The sequence below is a fragment of the Peromyscus californicus genome, unplaced genomic scaffold (assembly GCF_007827085.1).
Source record: "Peromyscus californicus insignis strain IS unplaced genomic scaffold, ASM782708v3 Scaffold_6__1_contigs__length_162567912, whole genome shotgun sequence".
NCBI classification, from domain to species: Eukaryota; Metazoa; Chordata; class Mammalia; order Rodentia; family Cricetidae; genus Peromyscus; species Peromyscus californicus.
This window is the reverse complement of record NW_026294584.1, coordinates 52,192,129-52,203,438: the sequence shown is the minus strand read 5'-3', so window position 1 is coordinate 52,203,438 and position 11,310 is coordinate 52,192,129. Positions and strand designations below refer to the sequence as shown.

Sequence of the window (11,310 nt, the reverse complement as noted above, 5' to 3'; positions counted from 1 at the left end):
TTGGCCACCAGCAAACTCTGCAGAAGCTCAGGCCGGGCTTCTAAGTGCTCGGGGAGGGGAGGGGAGGGATTGATGCTGAAGGGAGAGGGAAAATTAACTAAGGTTCCAGCTGAATGCAGCCACAGGGTTTTAAATTTGCCATGGGAAGAACTACCCAGGAGAGCTGTGTCAGCTCAGACCTCTGAAGAAAAAAGGATCATTGGTATTAGCTTCCAAGTTTGAGGTGATTGTTGTGCAGCGATATATATTTCTATACTATATATATTAAAAATCTCTTGATAGTATTCAATGTAGCTGATTACCCCTTATTAAAATATTTAGATATTTGGCTTTCATGACCTCATATTCTCCATTATTCTCTCATCCCACTGGCTTCTCTTCAGACTCTTTTTCCACGAAAGGGGCAGCTTCTTGGAATCCTTTTCTTCTCAATTTATTCTCTTCTGGGATGACCTCATCCAGCCCTGTGGTTTCAAATGCTGTTGCACAAATTCTAAATAGTCTTAATAAAAACCCGGAGCCAGATATTGGGGTAAATGCTGAAAGGTCAGAGAGACAAAGGAACAAGCCACTAGAGAAACTTCTCACCACTACCAAATCCTCAGGTGGAATGGAAGGCGAGATCCTGTCTCCATGAATCCTCAGCTGAAAAGTTTAGTTTGTCTCCTCACGCCTTACATGCCTTTCTCCACCCAGCCATTTCACTTCCTTCTTAGTGCTGGGATTAATGGCGTGTGTGCTTCCCAAATACTGGTAGCAAAGGCTTGAGATCTCAAGTGCTGGGATTAAAGGCGTGTGACTCCAAAGTACTGGGATTAAAGGTGTGTGCCACCTCTGCCTGGCTGTTAAAACACTGAATAGTCATAGTCAACTAAGAAATGCTATGAGCAGGAAAAATGGTCTTCCTCGGGAAGAACACTCCCTTCCATTAGTTATCCAATGCAAAGTGGTCAGCCTTGAAATCATAGACAGTATGTAGACTGAGCAGGTTGTATTTATATATTTAGGAATATATAAATTTATATATTTATTTAGGAATATATGAATATATAAAAGCATATTATACCCTTGGCCCAGTTTTGATACTACTACAAATACACACACACACACACACACACACACACACACACACACACACACACAGAGTCCATGAATTTGAGAGAAAGTGGGGGGGGGTATACATGAGAGGGGCTGTAGGGAGGAAAGGGATGGGGAAATGATATAATTAAAAAATTATTAAAGAGCAACCCAAAACTATTTCATAAATTGTTAAATGACTACTCATGGATGACAAAGACAGCTCACCTTGTAAGTGCTTGCTGCCAAGCCTCATGACCTGAGTTAATCCATGGGACCCACATGGTGAAAGGAGTGAACTTACTGAGTTGTCCTCTGACCTCCAGGTGTGCTGTGACGTGTGCACCCTTATACACTCACACTAAATAAATGTAACTAAAAATTTGAAAAGATTACTCAGGATTCATTTTGTTTAGTATGACAAGACAGGACTGTCATGAATGATGTTTTTAGATTGAGAGAGCTCTAGAAATAAGCACACTGTGCCATTCAGGAACACACAGGTAAATACCAATGTAAGTCAGGAGGCAGAGAGCAGGGGAAAGAGCCTTCACTGTGAGAGACGTCCTTGAGAAAGAACAGGTGGTGAAGGGGAAGTTGGGATAGGCTAATTTGAATAATTTCACCTGCCTGTGGTGGAATACAAGGACTGGCTCTCTCAATGTCTAAAACCTGGACCTGGGGCAATTAAAGAAGGGAAGTAACTGCCCAGGTAGTGGGAGCCCAAGGTGAGCTATAGCAAGGAAAGAGGTGGTTGTAGAATCAGGCTCAGATCAGTGCTTTGCAAGTGAAAGGCAACCCACCACAGTGAGCTGTCTGTCCAGAGTCAGAGCTCAAAGCATCCAATAAAACAATTAGAAATATAACTTATAAAATATAAGTTATTATTTCTGTAAGTTCAGTAAGAGTGACCCCCCCCCCCCCCAAGACAGGGTTTCTGTGTATAGTTTTGGTGCCTGTCCTGCATCTCGATCTGTAGACTAGGCTGGCCTCGAACTCACAGAGATCTGCCTGGCTCTGCCTCCCAAGTGCTGGGATTAAAGGTGTGCGCCACCGCTGCCCAGCTAATAGTGACCCCTTTTATCCTTGGTTACTAATAATTTTAGTCTTTTTTTTTTCATTCTAGGTAAAGATATGGTAATTTTTTTTAAATGTCAAAGAACTAAGTTTTAGTTTTAATGATTCATTGTATTCTTTTTCTGGTCTCTACTGTATTTCTACTCTAATCTGTATTATTTCCTATTTTGGATATTATTTTCTAGTTTCTAAGGTAGGATTTTAGGTTATCGACTTGAGATCTTTTTAGTGTAGGCATTGACAACTATTCATTTCCCCTAAACATTGTTTTCATTACACCCCAGGTTTTTTGTATTCTTTTTGAAGTATCTGTATTTATTTTGTATGTATGGGTGTTTCGCTTGCATGTATGTCTGTGGTGCATGCAGTGTCCTCAGAGGCCAGAAGGCATTGGATCCCTTGGAACTGGAGTTACTGATAGCTGTGAGCCACTATGTGGGTACTAAGAATTGAATCTGGATCCTCTAGGAGAGCAGCAAGTACTCAATGTCTGAGCTGTCTCTGTAACGCTGGTTTTTGTATTTGTCTTATTCTCTAACTTCCTCTGTGAGTTCTCCTTTAACTTATTGAAGAGTACTCTAGCATGCATGGATTCTGATGAGAAGTCAGCTGTTGAGGCTTCCCTGCACACAATGCATTAGTTGCCTCTCCTTTACTATTCTGAGGTTTTATCTTTCAACAGTCTAATTACCCTGAGGCTATAGAATTTAGATACGTAATGATTTCCATCAGGTTTCAAGGGTTCTGGACATCATTTCTTCCAAGAGCCTTCCTTCCCTCTTCTTCTACAGTGCCCATTATGCATATGGTGCTACAGCCGATGGTGTTTGTTCACTTTTTCATTCTTTAAAATTTTTGTCACACAAACCAGATAACCTTAATTGACTTACTATCTTCAGGTGTTCTGATCCTTTCTTGCTCTGTTCAATTCTGCTGCTAAATACCAATGAGCTTCTCCATTCAGTTATTGTACAAAATTGCTACTCCAGTTACTTTTTATAATTTCCTTACTGATATTCTCTGTTCCATGAGACACTATTCTCATGCTTTCCTATTTTACAGAGTTGGAGCTCTTTGAACATTTCTGACAGCTTCAAGTCTGCTATCTGGCTTTGTCAGGAGCTGTTTCTCTTATGTGTGTTCTGCCTGCATGCCTGGTGCCCAAGGAGGCTAGATTGGGCATTTGATTCCCTGGTACTGGAGTCATAGCTGGTTATGATTTGCCATGTGGGTGCTGGGAACCGAACCTGAGTCTTCTGAAACAGTAGCCAGTGCTTTTAACTGCTGAGCCATCTTTCTAGTCCCTAAGAGCTATTTGTATTATTAGCTTTTACTTCCTTTGTATGGGTCACACTTCATTTCTTTACACATCTCACTATTTACTTGAAGATGGACATTTCAATTAATGTGGCAGCTCCCAAAGTCATATTTTCTTCCTTTCCTGGGGTTATTGTTTCTTGTTGAACTAATTGCTGTGGGAGGATTCCTGTTGGGCTACACCTGGTCTGGCTCCACAATGCTAGCACCTAGCCTTAATCCGGCTTTTGTTTCTCTTGTTGCCCTCTATGTGAATCTTGTCTGAGAGTTTCCCAAGGGTACAAACCATATGCAAAACTTGGTTGGGAAAAATCTGGCATACTGTGATATTCCTTAATCAAGAATATGTATTTGGAAAAATGTGGCACACTGTGATATTCCTTAATCAAGAATTTGTATTTGGAAAAATCTGGCATACTGTGATATTCCTTAATCAAGAATATGTATTTGAGCCGGGCGGTGGTGGCGCACGCCTTTAATCCCAGCACTCGGGAGGCAGAGCCAGGTGGATCTCTGTGAGTTCGAGGCCAGCCTGGGCTACCAAGTGAGTTCCAGGAGAGGCGCAAAGCTACACAGAGAAACCCTGTCTCGAAAAACCAAAAAAAAAAAAAAAAAAAAGAATATGTATTTGGAAAAATCTGGCACACTGTGATATTCCTTAATCAAGAATTTGTATTTGGAAAAATGTGGCACACTGTGATATTCCTTAATCAAGAATTTGTATTTGGCGTTGTCCCTCTGGAAGCTTCTTCAGGGTGTTTGGGGGGATATGGAAATCAACTTGCTAAAAGTGTAAATTTGGAGAACAATGAAAGTGCCCTTGGCTAAGGGAAGGTGTCTCAGTTCTGATTCCCCCTGCAGCTTGAAAGGCTAGAGACATCCTAAAGTGGCTGTGTCTTCTTCCCACAGCCCGGTGTGAACCCACACCTGTTTAACAACAAATTGCTGTGTTGTCTAGTGACTTTTCCGATCTAATTTTGTGAAGTGTGCATCTGCACTGTGTGTGACTCAAGTCCCTACTTGGTTAGCTTACCTCTCAGCTAATGACTCGATGGAGATTCCCTTAAGCACCAGGAACCAGTATGTATTAGTCTTTGTCAAGGAACTCTATGACTATTTTTGGATATGCCTGCAACAGTCAGGCAGTTTACAAGTATGCATAGCTTTTGCTTCCTGCTTGCACTGAGCCTGAATGTCAGGTAGAACTTCCTAAGCCTCTGAGTGGTCTTAGGCATGTGTATGCCTGTGTGGGTTCCTACAATATGCTGGCACTTTTCAAAACCCTTAATTGTCCATTCAGTTCTTTGCTTAGTCTATTGTTTTCCCCACCTGTTATCCATTGCTTCAGCCATGATATTAAAATATTTGACACTTGTGTCCTCTTGGCAGGATGGGGACATTGTTATGACTTCGACAGTTCCAATGAGACCACATAAGGACATGCCTTTTTAGGAGGCCCTCCATAGTCGTCCTTGATAAGCCTTTGAAACAGCTCCAGCCCTGTCTGCTCCCTTGGTAGAGATACTAGGAATGTGATTGTCATTTCTCAAAGGTATCAAAGAGCTTCAGGGGGGCAAGACAGAACTGAGTAAGAGAGAGTGCTACAAAAGTTGCCGAGATTTGGCCGCGTTTGCTCCGGAGGAGTTGTTGCGAGCCTTTAGTTAACTTCCAGAGCTCTGAAATAATTAACAGTGTTTTCCAGCTTCTTCACTGCTTCTATGGAAAGACCCACTATTTTCACCGTCATCGCCCTTCAGCCAGTCATATTAAAATGGGGGAACTTTTATGGAAGAGCACTTGTTTGACATGCAAGATTGAAAATAATAAGGCTTTATAACAATGTCAAAAGTACAAGTAAACAGTTAAATGTTTTAACCAAATAAAAATATTTAACAATCAAAATATCAAAACCACGCAGTAGTCCAAGAAAAAAATTGCCCTTCACAACCCCTAATGCATTTTCATTTGTCCTTGTTACAATCTAGTCTTCTTTATACTTTTTTTTTTTGGTTTTTCCAGACAGGGTTTCTCCATGTAGTTTTGGTGCCTGTCCTGGATCTGACTCTGTAAACCAGGCTGGCCTCGAACTCACAGAGATCCGCCTGGCTCTGCCTCCTGACTGCTGGGATTAAAGGCGTGCACCACCACTGCCCGGCTTAGTCTTCTTTATACTTTGTTTTTTTTTTTTACACGATTTTTTGGGAGAGCATTGAGCACTGAGCAGTGGATCTAGTGTTGCCTGCTTTATATAGCCTAGCACTGAGTTCCAGCTCCAGCATGCCCTTTTTATTATGGTGTGTGCATGTATGTGTAGGGGTGGAGGCCAGGGGTCAAGCCTAGGAGTCATTTCTCAGGAGCGTCCACCTTATTTTCTTGTGTACATGTATATATGGTGTATGTGTGTGTCACAGCACACATGTAGAGGCCAGAGGACAATTTTGGGGATGTGGTTCTTCTCCATCCACTTTTACCTGGGTTTAGGGGATCCACCTCAGGTTGGCAGGCTTGTGCAGCAAGCACTTTGCTCTGCTAAGCCATCTCTCCAGCTCCCACCTTGTTTTTTTTTGAGACAGGATCTCTGGAGCCCGGGGCTTGCCAATTGGTCTTTTTTTCTTTTTCTTTCTTTCTTTCTTTTTTTTTTTTCTTTTTGTTTTTCAAGACAGGGTTTCTCTGTGTAGTTTTGGTGCCTGTCCTGGATCTCACTCTGTAGACCAGGCTGGCCTTGAACTCACAGAGATCTGCCTGGCTCTGCCTCCCAAGTGTTGGGATTAAAGGCGTGCCACAGCCACCGGCCCACTTCCTTTTTTTCTTACATTTTTATAGTAATACTCCCTGCACCTTCCTGAGGATTGAACTCAGGGGCTATACCTTCAGTCCCCCCCCCCTTTTTTTGGTAATATTTTATACTTAGGATTTTATATTCATTTTAAGTTTATAAGTACTCACCTCCCAATTTTCTGCCTTCAACTCTTCTCCTTTTTCCACTTTCCTCATACCTCCTACACTCTCCCCTAACCAAAGTGTTGAGCTTCCTCCATGTTCATTCAAAAAACATCCTACTGGTACACTCTCAAATATGGACTGGCCTTCAACGCAAGAGATCACTGCCACTGCCTTCCAAGTGCTGGCATTAAAGGTGTGCCTCTCCACACCTGGGTTAAAAAAGTTTGGTTTTTTTCAAGTGTATGAGTGTTTTGCCTTTCTGTATATTGTGTGTGCCTAATGTCCGAGGTCCAGAAGAGGGTGTTAGATTCCCTCCTGCAACTAGTTAGAGGCAGTTGTGAGCCGCCAAGTGGGTGAGCTCTTAACTCGGGAGCCGTCTCTCCAGGCCCGTGGGATATTTCTTTTTTTTTTTTTTTTTTTTTTTGGTTTTTCGAGACAGGGTTTCTCTGTGTAGCTTTGCGCCTTTCCTGGGACTCACTTGGTAGCCCAGGCTGGCCTCGAACTCACAAGAGATCCGCCTGGCTCTGCCTCCCGAGTGCTGGGATTAAAGGCGTGCGCCACCACTGCCGTGGGATATTTCTATATAACGATCTTCTCTCACAACAGAGGGACGTCCTTCTAGCTCAAAGACAGAGATTTAACGTACGCTTGTTAAAGCCGTGTCGTCTGACTAACAGTTACATTGTTCTCGGCACTCTGTCCCCTCTTGTGAACACGATTCACTGATGCTTTTCTTTCTGGGAAAGACTCCCGGGGGAAGGAACGGGAGATGCCCAAGGTCACCCTTACTTCAACAGGTATTTCCCATGTACTTACTCCAAGAACGTCTGACTCGCTGGGTAACCTAGAGGAGAGTCCTTGCCGGTGAAGAATCTCCAAGTCTGTGTACCATCTTTATTCAGATGGGGCGAGGGGAGAGGGATCTGCCCGGTTAAAGGACGAACCTACCCCTTTCCGTGCGGGAAAGACGGAATCCGTTACGAGCGCTGCCGCTCAAGTACCGTTTGGGCCGGCCTCTCGACTCCCAGCGACTGCGGGCATTTGTTCCGGGCTGGGGTGGGACCGGGGCGGCCATCCCGCTTCCGTGGTCCGCCCGCGAAGCCCGCGTTTGCTTGGGCGACTCCTGAGCCCCTGGAACGCGCCGCGGCGCCGGCGGCGGCGGAGACGGCAGACGCGCCCCCCACCCCAGCCCCGGCCAACCGGCCGCAACGGGCCGGAGCCGTCTGGAAACTTCGCTCAGCCTCTCGAGACCGAGCGAGGTCGCTGACGGACGCCCGGCCTTAGCGGAAGGCGCGTCTCGCCTCACCCGGCGCTGCCTCGAAGGACGCCGCCGCCGCCGCCGCCGCCGCTGCCGCTTCGCCCTCAGACGCGTCTCCGGCCGCGCGACGCCTCGAAGGCGCGCCGGGTGGCTCAGTGCGCGCGCGCGCGCGGGCGGCCGTCGAGGCGCGCGGTCCCCAGCTGCGGGCCCTCAGGCGAGGGCGCCGGCTCCTCAGCTGCGGCCCGGGGGGCGTGGCGAGGCCCCGCAGCTCCTGTTTTCCCCGCCGGGGCCCCGCTTTCGGTTTCGTTTCCTTCCAGCGTCTCCTCCATCCTGCGGGCGGAGGAGCAGTGGGGCCGGGCCCGTGACCGCCGCCGTCGTCGTCGTCGTCGTCGTCCGCGCTAAGCTCGGTCCGCGACGGCCATGGCCCAGGCCGCGGTGGCGGTGGCAGAGATGACCCAGGTGCTGTGCGCGGCCGGGGGTGCCCTGGAGTTAGCGGAGCTGCGGCGCCGCTTGCGAACGAGCCCCGGCGCCGACGCGCTGGAGCGGCTGCTGCGGGACCGCGGGCGCTTCGTGGTGGCCTCGCGGGCGGGCGCGGGCGCGGGCCGGGCGGCGGCGGCCTCGGAGCGCGTGGTGCTGGCCGTGTCGTCGCTGCGTCTGTGCCGCGCGCACCAGGGCCCCAAGCCGAGCTGCACCGGGCTCTGCGCGCAGCTGCATCTCTGCAAGTTCCTCATCTACGGCGCCTGCAAGTTCCTGAGGACCGGGTAAGGACGCCGGCGAGGGGCGGAGGCCCCTGTTCCCTCGGCTCCCGGGCCTCCATTGCCGCCCCCCACCCCCGCCCCCCCCGAGTTTGGGGCAGACGACTAGGTGACCGTTCCACAGCCTGGCCTGTCCTACACTCTCGAGAACGTTCATTGATCGCCTACTTAGTGGCTGGCACTGTGTGATGGAGTGGCTTAGGTAGACTGTGGTACCAGGAGGGACACCTGAGGCTGGCTCCCGGGAGGGAAGTGGAGACGGAGCCCAGCCAGGTAGCTTTGAGGGGCAGGCAGCTGTAAGAAACCCTCCAAAGCTCCACTCAACTCTTGTTTGTCTGCTTAGAAGCAGGAACTCAGATTTTTCAAGGTCCTTAGGGAACTGGTTCCCGCAGTCTCCTAGTCCTCTTGGGTGCCTTTCTACACACCCACCCCCGGCTTTGGTTCGTTTGGTGGCATTGTCCTGTCTGGAATACTCTTCCAGGTTTGCCCTTGCAGTGTCTCGGGCAGCAGCCGGAAGAATATGTCGTTTGTGAGCTCTTCCTCTTCACCCTTCCACATCACACTGTTTACTCTCCTCATTAGTCTGGGCTGGCTCTCCACGTACACCTGCATATGATCAATACGTGATTGGTGAAATTTGTTTACACTGAAGCATTTGGGCCTCCCCTTGAAGGTGGTAAGGCCTGTTGGGTGGCAGTTACCAGGTTTGCATTTTAGGAAGATGTTTGGGTAATGGTGTAGATGCTGAGTTGGCAGAGGATGTTGAGACTGCCTGCTTCGAAGCTAGTCCAGTTATCTAGGAGAATTAGTTTCTTCCCTCTTCTGCCTCCTTTTGCTGTAACATAGTAGACGTTATTTTTTCTGATGTCAGGGTTAGTGACCTTGACCCATGTAGTCATTCAGGGATCCAGGCTGACAAATAGAGCTGCACCCTCAACACTTTGGAGGCGGTTCTAAGCATCAGGTTCTAGAGGTTGAAGGAAAATCTGCACGGTAGAGGGTCTGGTGGGAGGTTTGTGTGGGACAGGTCTAGAAGTGGTAAGTATCCCACCTACCTGAAGCTAAGCCGTCTCCCGCCCTACCTAAGGGGTATGGCCTGGGTAACGTGGTCTCTAGGACTCAGCTATTCAGAAATAGTCTAGAACTTCACAAAGAATGTGTGTGAGAGATTTGGGAAGTTGAAGGAGACGTGACAGTGTGAAGAGAGGCTGTGGAGGAATGATGCCTCATGCTTCTGCTCCCACCGTGGACAGAAAGCAGGAGAGAGTTTGAGTTCTGTTATTTAAAGGGAAGACCGAATCCTTAGGTACTGATTTGGAAGCTGCTAGGCGGTAAATCCTGTGGCCCCTGTCACAGGAGTAGACCAGATCTGAGGAGAAGGTGGGTCTGCAGAGATGGTAGAACTCTAGGGAATCTGCCTAGCAAGGATGAGGCATCTGGGGTGGAGGAGGAGCAGCAAGCCCAGAGAAAGAGGGTCCGGAACAGGTGGTGGCTGGGGGCGTGCAATGACAGGGATGCTGAAGGGATTTGAACCAGCCTCGCTGTGTTGGCCTAAAGCTTACTATGTAGCCCAGGCTGGCCTCCAGCTCACAAAGATCTGCCTGCTTCTGGGATGAAAGCCATGCACCATTGCACCTGCCTGGTGAATCTTTATAATGTGCTTAATTGATAACATAATCATGGAAGGAAGATCTGTTCTCGTGCTAATTCCCAAAATTTGGGTTCAGATTTCGTACTGGAAATCTGAACGTTTTCTGTTTACTGGCCTACATGGCCGAGGTGGTTCTTCCTCATTTTTCACCTTTGTTTTAGCCCGTGATTTAGACTAGGTAGTTTCCTAAACTACCTGAAACGTTTTTTTGATGGCAAATGGAAAGTGAATGTGACTAACTGTACTTTCCTGTGACTGGTCTTCTTAATCACAGGATTAGCTCTGTGAGAAACAAGCCCAAGGAATCTTCAGTTCTTGACTTGCAGACTTGTGCTCAGGAGGCAGTGTGCCTGGTCATCAGGAGCATGGTCCCATGAGCTCGTCACCTTGTCACACCCAGCTCTGCTTTTTGCTGGCTGGTAATCTTGGGCAAGTGGCTTTAATGGCCAAGTCTCAGCTCCCTCAACGCTGATAAGATGATTACCTCACAGGTTCATTGAGGACTGAGTTAACTCATGAGACGTTTAGGCAGCGCCTGTGCGTAGAAAATGCTCAATAGGTTGTAACCGTCATTATTGCAGTTAGTTGGTGTGGTTGGCATTGGCAGCACCAATTAATTTTCCCTTCTCGCCTCCCCTAGTCAGCTCTTCCCTAACCCTCTGAGTATTTGGCTGGTTTGTTTTATACTTTCTAATGGCCTCTCCTGGTTATTCCTCCTCATTTCTCTCTCCAATCCAGACTCTGCAGTGCCCTTTCTCTTTTGTGCTACGGGTTTCTTACCACCGCTGACCTCGAACTTCCCTCTCCATATTTGAGTTCTTTTCTGTTGCGTTCACCAGGTGGGGGCAAGGAGTCAAGGATGACTTTTTGGGTTTTTGATCTGCAGGGGAGCTAGTAGGAGAAAAGGTTTTAGGAATGGATCAGGAGCTTGGCATTCTTTCGAGAACTTAAATGAGGTATGGCAGATGCTTCTTGCCTGGCTTTCCAGGTGACTGCCACAGTCATTTAAAGATTTGTCCCTGAGTTCTTAGGGTGGAGTACTAGTGTCTGGTTGATAAGTGCTCTCCAGATGCTTGTGGACTGAAAGCATGGAGGAGGGGAGCTGCAAAAGGGTTGGACCCAGGAGTGTGTGTGTCTACGTGTACAAATACCTGGAAGCATGAGTCATTCTGCTTAGCATTAAAAAAAAAAAGATTGATTTTGATTATTTTTAATTATGTGTCTGTGTGGGG

At 47.6% G+C, this 11,310-nt stretch overlaps 1 protein-coding gene across 1 annotated transcript in view; it reads left to right on the top strand.

Annotated features, from left to right (window-relative positions):
* Positions 1–7,852: 7,852 nt before the first annotated feature.
* Parp12 (poly(ADP-ribose) polymerase family member 12) overlaps positions 7,853–11,310 on the top strand; it is a 35,538-nt gene continuing 32,080 nt past the window's right edge. The window contains exon 1 of the mRNA XM_052721253.1: positions 7,853–8,433. Within this exon, the coding sequence (XP_052577213.1) occupies positions 8,093–8,433 (341 nt within the window). The 5' untranslated portion in view covers positions 7,853–8,092. The remainder of the gene's footprint in view (positions 8,434–11,310) is intronic.